Source organism: Amblyomma mixtum, chromosome 4 (genome assembly GCF_055824585.1).
Source record: "Amblyomma mixtum isolate Tamu chromosome 4, ASM5582458v1, whole genome shotgun sequence".
NCBI classification, from domain to species: domain Eukaryota; kingdom Metazoa; phylum Arthropoda; class Arachnida; order Ixodida; family Ixodidae; genus Amblyomma; species Amblyomma mixtum.
Genome location: NC_143015.1, coordinates 77517665 through 77531588, shown reverse-complemented (window position 1 = coordinate 77531588; position 13924 = coordinate 77517665). Strand labels below are relative to the sequence as shown.

The 13924-nt window shown below is 46.6% G+C and overlaps 1 protein-coding gene across 1 annotated transcript in view; it reads right to left on the bottom strand.

The window, feature by feature from the left end:
* Positions 1-335: 335 nt before the first annotated feature.
* Positions 336-13924, bottom strand: part of LOC149347128 (putative sodium-dependent multivitamin transporter) — a 58984-nt gene continuing 45395 nt past the window's right edge. Inside the window, exons 15-17 of the mRNA XM_089541497.1 lie at positions 12543-12643; positions 8819-8913; positions 336-491 (exon numbers count right to left, since the gene is read on the bottom strand). Of these exons, the coding sequence (XP_089397623.1) occupies positions 336-491; positions 8819-8913; positions 12543-12643 (352 nt within the window). The remainder of the gene's footprint in view (positions 492-8818; positions 8914-12542; positions 12644-13924) is intronic.

Here is a 13924-nt window from a genome sequence, read left to right as displayed (position 1 = left end):
AATTTAATGACAGCCAACAGTTGGCGCATACGCGCTGAGTCTTTACCGACACTGTTCGGAGCACATTTCACGGCCAGTATTTCTTCACCCGGGAAATCAACATTCTATGCAGTCAACCGTTAGGTGCTGGTTAATGCTCCACTCGGATCCCACAGGGTTCTCGCGTTTATTGAACTGTGGATATTGCCGCTGTGACCGGAGCTTGGAGCTTGTTCACGAGTCTATTGAAGCAGACACTCGGACACGGTGAACACAGTACCAATTTTATGCAGTTGCAATTGCTATTGATACTGGTAATATTACGAAGAACTAGTCAAAAGGCGCACAGATCTCGATTAGGCGTTGAACTTAAGCTCCTTTTCGCCGTTCTCTTGAATGAGTGCCCCTGTTTCAGTGTGCGAAGCCATTTCGATGCGGAATGTGATGTATTCGTCACCGTCGAGCTCCATTGGTGCCGACTCCCTTTCATTTCTTGCTTCCGATTCTCCAAGCTGTTGGCGGGCATGGTAAAAGAGTGTATTAAAATGCCGCAGGTATGACAAGATCAATAAGTTGAAGTAAAATTAGTCGTGTATTAAACATTTGCGAACACGACATTGCAGCCAGTAATAACCGCGGGCAACCACTCACTATGCCTTCACACCGCCTTTTGACAGTGCTCGCACATTGAGTTTTCCACGGTAGAAAGAATAGACCAGCAAGAGGTGGTATTTCATCAAATCAAAGAAAATCATTGAACAATGTTCTTTTGCTGTGGTGCAAAACATGAGATAAATAAGTCGTAGATTCTACTTTCTGGAACCTAGGCATCAAAATATGGGCTACAAAACTGGCACCACGACTCACAAGATTACCTTAGAGTATTGAATGTACCACTTTCGCAAAATATTTAAAAAGTTAGCATAGTTCATAGTTTCAGGTCTAAGCTAGAAATGTGCGGCTAAATTAACAATTTATTATCTTCGTGCGCTTTCGCTTTTTGTATTTTTTTTCATGCTAGCTTCTATTTATTTGCTAATAGTTTTACCTTGCTTTTATGGTGCTAAATTTCTCCTTTTCCTCGCAATTTGTGTTATTTTTCTGGCTCATTCCTACAATGCTAAAGTTTCTTGTTGCAATGTGTATGATTAAAATGAACCTGCATAAAGCCAATCAATATTTGTTTTTCAAAGTCACAATCCACATGAGAAGCGTACACCGCAAAATTACTTTTGAAAAAGAGTTAAACTGCATCACTAATTACTTTCTTACCAATCACACTAATGTAAATGAATTACTTATGAAATTTCTTTTCCCAAAAATTAATCAAATCACAATTACTTCAGAAAAGTAAACCGATTACTTTTCAGTTAACGTGCTCTAACTCGGACTTGTTTAGTGGGCATAACATAATTGCTGTAATTTAATTACTTTCGTGTCTGAAAGAAGGCGCATTACTATTATGGCCTCTAGAATAAATTCTGCCTCCTGAAATTCTTGCAACGAAACATTCCCAGGTATAGTGCTTCATCGGTCTCCTCTGACATCAACAAAGTGCTTCCAAGCATTTTTTGCACTTTATGTCAGCAAAAACTGAAGCGATCTTTTATCATTTCAAGCACACAGGCGCATCGAAAATCGGGCGCCATTTCATAAATTCGCAGTGCGAATGATTTTTCTTCTACTTCAGAGAAAATACATGTTCCTAAGAAAGGATGCTGCCCTCTACCAAGGCAAAAGTTTTTAATGCCTCATCGTTGTCAGTAGAAGGTTGTCAGCAGAGGGGTCACGCTTTTTCTAGTCAGACCAGGAAAAGAAATCTTTGTGCACGATGGCATTCGAACCATCATCCTTCCGTTCCGCAGCCGAGCGTGCTAATGGCTACGCTACTTTTTTTTCTTCCTATTACGGTATTTATTTTACACGGTTATGTACAGAAAGGATATATATACATATCAAACGGATGCCTCCCAAACGCCCTCCAGTGTCTCCAGCATTTAAGGTTCACAAACATGCGTGTACTTAATTAACATCTTAACCACACATCAGTGACACAAGCAGCAACACCGCGCTTAAGGCTTCCTTCCGCCTCACCGCACTTTAGGTCAACAAAGTGCCCCCTTAACTTTTTCACCAAACTGTCACCGCCTTTGACAACAATGATGCGCCGTGACTACTGCCGCAAAGGCGCCAATAAGACAGTGAAAATAAGAACGCCTAAACTGTAAAATTTTTCGTGATGGAATGCAGCGCGCTAAACAATCCAACGACCGCAACCAACACATGAATGACTAGCCACTCCTCGATATTATCGAAGTAGGCAGCGAGGCGGTTTAGTGCAATTGAGTCATCGTGCAGGTGCCCGCAGTCATCCCTACCAAGGACAAAGCAAGTGACTCCTGTGTGGCATGCTCATAAATTCGTAGAGGTTCTTTGGTGGTGATGGGACTAACAAAGGCGGCGACATCGGCAAATTGCTTGGAATGTGGTGGCCGTGGAAGGATATAAGACTCTTTTAGAACACAGACGCTCTATGGTTTAATGGGATGGGTCCTACTAAACTAAGATGCCTAATACATCGGACCAGCGGTTGCGATGGCGACGAGTAGCACGACCTCATAGGCATGTGGCGTGGAAGGTGACTGCTCGGTAAGAGTGTGTGTCACGCTGCGATTTGTGGCTCGCTCGAAGGGCAAGGAGGAACTCTCTGGGAAGGAGGGAGGGACGACGCTTGGTGCCGTCCCGGGGTGAGAACCTTGGACCGGGCCGGTGTTTGTTATTACGGCGAAAGCCTTTAATGCCTCATCGTTGTCGACAGAAGGTTGTCTGCAGAGGTGTCGCGCTTTTCGGTTGGTCGAAATGATTATGACGTCAGAGTGCGTGGATTTGAAGTAATGAGGTCACCCACGGATGCCTGACCCCCCCCCCCCCTTTTGGAGTAGATGACAACTAATAAAATAGTTGTTGTCCGCTCCAACAGGGGGCGAAGGCGTCCGTGGGTGACCACATTCCATACCTCATTACTGCGAGCAGAGCCATGGATACAGCCGAACTCATCGAAGCAGAGAGAGAGTCGTGCTAAAGGAGCAAAGTCGGCAGTCAAAGTGTGTAGTTGTAATGTGCAGTCAAAGGGTGTAGTCAAATAAAGCCCTAGTACAGCACGAACAATCTCACCGTCAATGCCAAACAGTGCGCCAGGAAAGGCTGTCGCATTGCAGCTCTTTACAGGGCGAAAATTCCCCCTGAATTTTTTTTGTAAGGCTATTTAATCACGTGTCTGTAATGATTTAGGGAGATGACGTTACTCTTTGAAGAGATGACGAAAATATAATGCATGAAACCGTATCTTCGAGGTGCCTTTCGTCACCTTCAAGATACAGGCACTAGTTGGAGTACGGCGAACGAGGGTGAAGAACGCATTAACGGGATAGCGTTAACTTAACAGTCCCATTAGGAGGAAAACCCGTCGTCGTCCACGTTATAGTAAGCACGAAGTCTGAGCACTGCGGGCTGACTAGCGTGCTTTGTGCAGAAACAGACCTCGCACCAGAAGGGACTCTCCTCTTTACCTTCAAATCATAATATATCGGTTCTCGAAAGGGGCCGGGTTTAAACAGAGCTATGGCAATTTGTGCTCAAAACAAAATTTTTCTTTCACAAACATTTCCACTAATATAGCGATCCCCAATCCGGAGGTCCCAGTGTCGCTTTTACAACAGTGCCTTTCGCACCAGCAACAAAGAGCTTGCAATATGTTCTCATGTGGCGAGTAGAGAGCCAATCTCAATTACTGTTGTCTGCAATCTGAATTGGGAAGCTCTTCATTCTCCGGTAATCGAAAAACGCTAGTGCGTGTGGTGCAACGTTTGGCGCGGGACAAGCGCGATCAACTGGAGCCGTCAAACCTACTTCCTGGTGAAACATTGCATGTGCATGACTGTGCAGATGCGACAACTCAAATGCTGGTGTTAAAAATCGGCACTCTTAGCAAACTGAGTGCACAGCAGGACCCGCCGCAGCAATTAAGTTTAAGCCGTTCGAGGTCGCGTGGCGACGACTTCATCCTGAAGCAGGTGCGCTACTCGCCGTGAGTGGTGCTCCCCTCGGCGCCGGAGTTAAGTCCGCCTGTTGCGTATAAGAGCAACATTGCTAGAATTATGGAACTTCGCTAAGGGAGTAGTGCAAACCGTTCGTCAACGTATACAATGGGTGCTTTCTTTTTTTCACGAAGCGGAACAAAGTTGTTTTATTTCTACGTTCGAGAAGACAAAGGATATATTTTAACGCGACAGCTTTAGAGCTCGTGTCGCAGAAAAGCTGGTGTCGGCGTTGTTGGCGTTGTCGACGTTGGCATTGTTGGCATTGGTGTTGCAACATGAGTACTTCCGAATAAAAAATCTTGTGGAGATAGGGCGAATCCAACCCAGGTCTTTCAGATTGCGAGGCGAGCCCGCGCAGAACACACTACGAAGGCTCGTTGGTTCGATCCGAACAAAAGTGGACCTACTGAATGCGTTGTGGTATTTGACTTCGTGAAGTGGCGTATTTTAAAACGTTACCTGATAGGCGTCACATTCTACTCTATAAAGCATTTTATTTGACTGCCATGATGGATGGATGGATGGATAGGAGCGCCCCCTTTGAAACGGGGTGGTGGCAATTGCCACCATGCTCAGCTTTTCTTTATTTAATATTTTTTGTTTACTGTGTTGGCAATTCTCATTAAGATTCTCCATCACCTTTGCCTACGGTTTCCTACAATTCTAACCTTATGCCACATCTCTGCTTTTCAGCCACCAATCCTCCAATCGCTTTTTGCTGACTTCCACTGCAGATTTATTTACATGACCATTGTTATCTTTAAACCCTAGGGCCTAAGAAAGAGTGACTGTGCCTGCATCGACATCCGGAAGGATACCATCACATTTGATTATGAGGTGTTCAATTGTTTCCACAGATCTACCACACACTGCACATGTGTCATCTTCTTCGATAAATTTCTTTTTGTAGCTGCGCGTTCTAAGACACCCTGATCTAGCTTCAAAAAGTAGGGCACTGCCTCTTGAGTTATCATAGAAAAATTCTTTCCTGATCTGCCTTTTCCAGAATCGATATAGTTCTACACTATGTTTCTTTTCCATTGAATTCATCCAATTTTTAACTTCCGCGTTTTTAACCTGTCGTTTAATGCTCTTTCTTTCTCCGTCCTCATGACCGGCATACTTACTGGTTAGTTTTCTAGTTCTTTTCCGCCACTGTGAGTCAACGTTCTTTCTGTATAGATATTTTTGAATACCTTAGCTGCCCATCTGTTAACGTCCAATTTCCTCAGGCGTTCTTCATATAGTATTTTACTCTTAGCTTCCCGTGCCTCGAACGATGCCCAGCCAATATCCCCTTGTACTGCCTCGTTTGTAGTTTTGCCGTGGGCACCTAGTGCTAATCTTCCAACAGCTCTCTGATTTACGTCTAGTCTTGACTGAACTTCTGCCCTTAAGCACAGAACCGCATTGCCGAAAGTAAGTCCCGGCACCATTATTCCTTTCCAAATACCTCTTAGTACTTCATATTTGTTGTACCCCCATAATGCCCTATGTTTCATTATCCCGGCGTCTCTTCGTCCTTTTGCCCTAAGAGCCTGTTCATGCTTTTTCGTGTATATCTGCCCTTCGTTTAGCCATATCCCGAGGTATTTGTATTCGGCCACTTTGGGTATTTCGTGGCCTTGTATTGTAAGCACCTGATCAGTTGTATCGTTAAAAATCATCACACCTGATTTAGTTGCGCTAAAACTGAATCCTAGAGCGTCTCTTTCGTCTCCACAGCAATTAACCAAAGTTTGTAAATCTTCCTGACTATCTGCTAACAGTACAATATCGTCCGCATACATTAAACCCGGGAGTCGCTGCTCAACTACATTTCCGCCTAATCTGTACGATAGATTATAACCCAGATTACTTTCTTCTAGCCTTCTTTCCATATTTATCACGTAAAGCATGAACAGCAGCGGTGATAGAGGACAACCTTGCCTTAATCCTTTGTGCACCCCCACAGTGGTGGTACTTTTGTGGCGAAGCTGTGGCGAAGCAGCGCCATCTATGTTATAGAGATGAAAGTAAATGAGAAAAGCTTGCGCTTAGATACGATAGGGGGTGCTATGACCGTGTTCGGTTTGAGTTGGGTTTATGGAGTTCTACGTTCCAAAGTGACTCAGGCTATGAAGGACGCCATTGTGGAGGCTTCGGTAATTTCGGTCACCTGGGGTTCTAACTTGCACTGACACTGCACAGGGGCTATGGATTTAAATTTGGAACCAGCAGACGAAATCTTTGAAGACGTCCACTGGTCTGAACACGAAGCCCGGTAATAACACGATGGTTTCGCCCCTGCGGGCGGCAGCGTGGGTGTAACCCTTCGCGACTTCTTCGGGCTTCTGCGTTATGTTTTTGGCGGGTGTCAATCGTTGTGATGTCATGGAACCCGTATCCCCCGTGCGCCTGTGTTGTACGCGTGTTTGTTGTTGTGGTCAACGAATGCGACACCAAAGGAGACGCAGACCTCCATAACGGCCCCTTTTCTGTCTTTCCTCTTTGACTACAAACTTCCTCCCTTCCGTCACGTCGTGGTTGAGGTGTCCACCGATATGTGAGACAATTACTGTGCCTTTCCGTTCCTCTAAAATCAAAACCGCAACGGAGACGTACAGAGACTAACTTCGATGGAGGCGTAATTTCTAGAGGCCCGTGTACTGTGCGATGTCAGTGCACGTCAAAGAACCCCAGGGGGTCGAAATTTTCGGAGCCTTTCACTACGGCGTCGTTCATAGCCTGAGTTGCTTTGGGACGTTAAACCCCCCTAAACCGTAATTTCAGGAAGCAGCGTCACTGCAGCCCGTTCGCGATCTCTTCGAGTGGCGGGTGGGCTGTTTTGAGAGGCCTCCTGGAGACTCCGAGCGATGTTGTTGTTGCGACTTAAAGAAGGATTAAGAGGAAATTGAACGGGCCTGCCTACTAGCTCGAACTGAGGCACAACCACTGCCACGTGCATATAGAGGAGAGTTGAAAGATGAGAGGAAAGACAGAAAGAACAGACACGCGTCGCAACAACCACGTGCGCCGAACGACGACGCCCGCTGTAACAGATACCCCCCTCCGAGCGATTTGTTCAACGGGCAAGGCGTCGTGCCGAACTGGCGAAAGCGTACCACGGTGGACTACCTGGCAGCGCTGTAAGACGCTGTCGCGTTCCACTATTAAAGGCAAGGCTTAAGCGTAATTCATTTTTTTTGTCATGATTTTCTTGTCGACAGGAACGGTAGATTGGGATCGAACCATGATGAACACTCTAACACTCCTCAGCAGTTACACAACAGGTTCGACGATTCGCGACATTCCGCTATAAATTACCGCATGTGCCTACTGGGTATGCTTGATTTCCATTTTAATGAACGAAAGAAAGCCAGAAAAGACTGCGTTTGTTGATGAAGACAAGAGGTTATTCAATTAAAACAGGAGCCGGCATCTTCAATAAATGCAATTCGTGGGTAAACATGGGTTTATGTACTCAAAGCTTTCACAGGAACCAATCTGTTTTTAGTCTTACCAAATCGGGAAACGCACAGGTTCATGTGAGGACACAAACAATTCAGAGGATGTGAGCTGGGTAGACGCCGCGTGTGGTCGAGGCCGTTTAGTAGCTGTGGCTTATCCAGCAGCGACCCCCCCCCCCCCCCCCCGTCACCCACTTCATAGACCCCTTCTGTACCCCGGAAGAGATAGAGAGAGAGAGAGACTTTAATGAATAAAGGAGAGGTCTGTACCTCGGAAGAAGCAGAGGAAGCAGCTATAGCAGTAGCCTTCGCCCAAACCAATGCGGCTCATATAGTTAGCGATTCCAAAACAGCCATTCTTAATTTCGCCCGCGGACGCGTCCATCCCCCCGCGTGGCAGATATTGAGAATGTGCACCCTAAATCCCGATAGGCGTATTGAGCTCGTGTGGGTACCGGCTCACTCTGGCAATGCCGGAAATGAGGCCGCCGATGCATCACCTGAGGACTTATTTACCAGGTAAATGTCGGCCCCAGCCGAGATTTCTCGGAGCAGCGGGCACACAGGTTCTCAGAACGGACTCAACAAGCACGCCTTGCTCGTCGACTTTACCGCCCTCCCCCTCGCCACTCCCGCCTATCCCACTCCCAACAGATTCTCTGGAGGCTACTCCAGACCCGAACTATTTCTACCCCTCAGCGTCTATCCTACTTCTGCCCCGTTTACCCAGCGTGCACTCTCTGCGGAGAATCGCACGCCACCTTGGACCACATCCTCTTCGGCTGCCCTGCCGATCCTCCCCCGTAGGGATAGCCCGCCATCGGAACATGGGAGGAATGGGAGGCCCTCCATGCGTCGCAGGAGCCGGACGCGCAACTTCGCTGTGTGAACCGGTGTGCCAGTGCCATGGCCCTACGTGGCCTGGACACATGCGCGTAATGTGAGGGCTCTGCCCTGGGCCTGATACGTTGAAGTGTCCAAACTCGCTTGCTTAATGTAGTTTTCAGCAATCCACTACTTAATGCAAGAAATGCAGCTAATACAAAAATACGCGTAGTACGCACACAAAATATCTGAACGTAGTAAGGAAACTCAGATACGAGAGCCGTTCGAAGAAACACGTAAGTTGCTGTATAACCATTTTACCAAATGAATATGCACTAAATACTTAACTACTTTGATACTTCAGCTGACCGGCGATGTAGTAATATTGACGGTCAAAAGAAGCCCGCTTATACTGTTACGTCGTCGCGCCACATACCGACGCTGATGACACAGACCTACACTCACGTTCAGTGTTTGCCGAAAGAACTTGAAGCGCTTCCATAGGTTCAGGAACACAGGGCTGGTGAGATGCGTGTTCTTTCTGGCTGTCTGGACGCCACCTAGAAGAAAGTTGTTGTTACAAATAAACGAGGCGGGATTCTTTTTTGAAATCAGGACGCCAACGTGACCTTATCCCTCCTCTCCACTCCATTCTGAATAGAGGCACTGTGTGTGCAATCAAAACATGGGCATACTCGCACTCACTATTGATGCTGGTATTTCTCCAATCCAAACAATTATACGGTGATTTAGAATAACTTCTAAGCGTTAACAAGTTCAAGATAACCTCATTGTCGTCGATGTAGAAGCCCCCCCGCTCCCTCAGTCAGGCGCTATAGGGGTCCTCCAAGAGAGAGGGAGCCCCGCAGGCCGACGTCTTTCGCAAAGCGTCCCGTGCCAGACTGATTGCTTGAGCTTGCTGCTCCGGAGCCCGGCTCCGGATGATGATGATGATGATGATGATAAAGGGAAGCAGCCTCTAGTGAGCCGCTCCCCTTACAATACTAGATGGAGTCCCTTATTCAGGGACCCCATATTGGTCTAGACCACCACACGAGATCGCTGAACCAGGGCTTGTTGGGCCGTTAGGTCCAGGCAGCTGAGCAGGGACGCCTCCCAGACCTCTCGAGTAGGGGAATGGGTTAGGGATGGAAGAGAAGGATTTCGCTGGCATGCCCAGATCACGGGGAAGGTGTCAGCCGCCTCCCCACAAAAAGAGCCGAGGCCAGAGAAGGAAGGATCGAAATGTTTGAGTACTGCCAGGCACAGTAGAGTGTAAGTATAGAGTCTGAAGTATTCTTTCGCCCGCTTTTCCTAGGCCCTTGAGAGGAGCCGGGTACTGACGGTGCGAGTCCCGGTAATGAGAAGACAGATCTTTGAATGTTAAAAGAGGACAGGTGTCCTGATCCAGATCGAAATGTATGAAGGCGGAACGTCTAAAGTAACTAATTCCAAAGATTTAGCATTCGAAGTATACAGGGTGTTTTCACCTAGGACTTCCCACAACTTTTAAAGATAGGCTTTTTCAGTTAGAGGAGCACTTTTTTCGGCATAAGCATTGCGAGCGGTGTAGCACATCAGAATACAACTAAGACGTGCTAACTAGCAGGCTGGCTAGCTAATATTGAATCGTTAACATTTTAAATATTAATGTTAGGCTCCTTAACTATTCAGAGGCGTGTAGCCCACCGTAACCTCCTTATCAGTTTTTAGAGTTTCGGAAACATGATTACCCTCGGCGCTGGGGCCAAATAAATCGTGGCTACATCGAAGCAAAATATACGCGCTGCCAAAAAGTTTGAAGGCAAAGCAACCTCTGCAGTGCACATAACTCGTCGAAATAGCCGAAATTTGTTAGGCCGCGTTTTCATAAATTTTAAAAACCGATATGACGTTTACTTATGGCGGGCTACGTGCCTCTCAATAATTAAAAAGCCTAACGGCAATCATTAAAGAGAAGTATTCAATATTAGTCAACCATCCTGCTAGTTACCACGTCTTAGCTGTATTCTGATGCAGGTTACTACAGTGCTGACAATGCTGTGTCGAAAAAACTCAAAAAGCCTGTTTTTAAAAACTGTGTAAAGTGTTGGGTGAAACACCCTGTATATGCGCCTGAGCAGACAAGTCTTCGTCTCAGTGTCTTTGTTGCGCTAACATGATAAAAGGCTGTCTACGCTGTCAAGGCAACACCAAGACTTCTTAGACACGCGTTATTTTTCTCTCCTGAGCCCTCTACGCATTCGTTTTGTCGGTGACTATGAGCTGAGAGGCAAGTGAATGTTTTAGAGAGGGATTTCTTGAGCGCTTTTGTTGCGTCCATTCTTGTTCATTGACAGAAACGCTTCTTAATTTGAGCGAATTACTGGTCCCTGCTAGCGATGGCAGCACAGTGGACTTTATACAGCTGATAAAACCTGCGACAAGTGGAAACCCGCGTTAGCCACACAGTGAGAGACGAGAAATTACACGCAGACGCTCCTAAGCTGGATAGTTTTAGGGCTAATTGGCACATCTAGATAAACTCTTTTTAGCTCTTGTTCATCCCGCTTCAAGACCACATCGTATGTTGTTTCTGCGTGCCAAATAACTTCTACGAGAATGTACGCATGCATGCATTCTCATGCGTTAATTAAACAACCACCGCACTCAACATCTGCAAGAATGAATCACGAGATCACAGATTACGATTGAGGGTCAGTGAGGTTGTGGGTCTTCTATGGAATAAAGATTAAAATTCATGGGGCACTTTGACTGTCTAAAGTGGGCAGAGGCGGAAGCGTTTTCCGCACCACCTTCGCTGTTTCTGTGGCACTGGTGGCGTCACATGTAATTGAGTACTAATTTCTAAGTGATGACAAATCACGAATTAATGGTTAATTAGTGATTAATGCCTGAATGCTAATTACCTGCTAATTAATGACGCTTAAGCTTCGCCTTTAGGAGTGGAACGCGACAGCGCGTTGTTGCGCTGCCAGGGAGTCCATGGAACGCCACCACCCGTTCGGCGCGATGCCTTGCCCTTTGAACGCAACGCTTTTTGAGGAAAGGAAATGGCGCAGTAATTCTCTGTCATCTCGGTGGACACCTGAACCGCACCTTAGAGGAAGGGAGGAAGTGGGAGTGAAAGAAGATAGATAAAGAGGAGCCGTAATGAAGAAAATGAAAATTGTATTTGAGGAAAGGAAATTACGCAGTATCTGTGTCACAAAATTCAGGGGGGCACTTTTTTGACCTAAAGTGTGGTCACTGATGTGTGGTTAAGATGTTAAGCTTCGCCCCTAAGAGTGGAACGCGACAGCGTCTTGCAACGCTGCCAAGGAGTCCATAGAACGCCATCGCCCATTCGGTTCTACGCCTCGCTCGTCGGTAAATTGGTTTTTGAGGAAAGGAAATGTATCTGTCTCTCATTTGTCGGTGGACACCTAAACCTCGCCGGAAGGGAATGGAGGAGGATGAGAGTTAGTGAAGACACCGTATTCACTAGACGCGCCTTTGTTCATTCCAAACCATCGAGCTGGCATGGCGGAGTGGATAGCATGCTCGTCTCTCACGTCGAAGACCGGGGTTCGATTCCTGAGCTCGACCAATTTCTTAATCGGTTTTATTTATTTATATGGCCTGACTAGTAAAGCTAATTAGACTAATTGGGTAATTAAGCAATTAACTAAGCTCAGTCCCACTTACTTGGAGCATCACTATACGATCCCTTCAATTGGTTGCATGGTTACTAGGCAAAGTACAATTGGCCCCGTTTGAAATTCGCGCACTGTGACGTCACGACCGTTTCCACCCATTGAAAAGCGTGACATTTTCTGTCGACAACTGCTGCTTACAACGATGAGACATTAAAGGCTTCCGCCTCAAAAAATATCATGCGGTGTTGCGCCGAGGACTCGTTCCTGCTTCTGGGCTCGTAATTGCTTTTCTCAATTACTAGACTGTTTCGCGCTTAGTTATTCTCCGTTACACGGCTGGAGTCTTCTTTTATACACTTCCGAAAACGTTTTCACCCTTATAACTGTGTGTTGGACCCTTTAGATCATTTTTCTGCCGTGCGTGGAGTCCAGGGGTCAGTACAGGATATGGTTGACAAACGCGGGCTCGGGACAAAGTTAATTGCAGGTCTATCGAGGAGTCCTTAGTCATGCAGTGGGCCTAGCTGGCATGCGTGGATGGCCATACTTACCTGTAGGAAGACTTATAGCTGTTCCCAAGATGAGCGTCAGAATGGACCCAATGAAGGCCATCCAGAAGAAGGACAGCCGGTACAGAGGGAACACGTACGGACTGCGGATGAAAATATGATTTGAAAATGGAGTGTGTCAGAAGTCTATTTACATAGTCCAAGGCTTCATTGTCTGCGATGCTGTTTTAGCAGGCACGCCAAACTCAACGACTAGGGCTGTGTCACTCCGCGTTATTAAGATAATCTTAATACGGATGCCACGTTATCTGTCGCCACACAAACGCGCGCACACTGACCCGCTATTGTCCGCCGTTTTTTGGTGGGCAATTGTGACTAAGCACCTTAGAGGGTCGAGAAAATGACTTTGTTGATAATTTAAAGAAAATTTTGTTTGTTTAGAGCAGCTGTGGCGTCTTCATGGTGTAACCTTTAAGACTGGTGCGAAACGACTTTATGGTAATGGTTTTTTGCGCTGTATTTTTTAGAACATGCAGCGTCCATTTTCAAAACTTGACGGTCCGAGCGAGCTGTTGCTAATCCAGTCGCTGAAATTTTTTTACGTTTATTTCTTCAAGACATATCCAGGCTAGTGAGCCTGCTACTGCTATTTTATATGCACGAGCCTTTTTCAACGATATCACATCACATACGGCCACTGAGATCACGAAATGCACCTGATATAAAAGGCAGCTACATGGCGTAGCATACATAGGGTATATAAGGTAATGAATGAATAAAAAATCTGTTCGTATATTTCAAATACATACCCAATATATACTTTTCATATACACCTCATAAATAGTTTTGTTTGCAATGTAATATAGCAGGCCAGTGTGGGCCTAGTGAAGGCAACTGCCGGAGAGGAAAAAGACGGTTGCGGCCAATACGCGAGACCTGCCTGATGGACCGCCTATTTGAACTAACTCTACGTCGCGATGACGCTGCCTTGGTCGCTGCCTTGCCGCTGCCTTCTTGTCATCGCCCGGAACTCCTTAGCCCTCTTGCGTTTGGTGTAAGTGCGACTGGATCCCCATTCTAGAACTTCGCTGCAGAGCCTTGCCGCCGGAGTCCGCTATGCCCGATGAACCCAGCCAGACCTCACCCCTCCTTCCGTCTACCATCATCTGTTCCGGTACCGCACGGCAATGTGCCCCCTCTTTTCTGCGGCGACGCCGATGAAAACGTCGACAACTGGCTCTCCAACGTATTACCGCGTGAGGCGCTATAATAACTGGGACGACAGCGTTAAATTGTCGGCTGTCATCTTCTACTTAGCGGATGGTTCCTTTCAGTGGTTCAGGAACCATGAGGCGATCCTTTCGACTTGGTCGGCGTTTAAATCTGCCTTTGCGGATGCATCCGGCCGGCCTACCTTTCGCAAG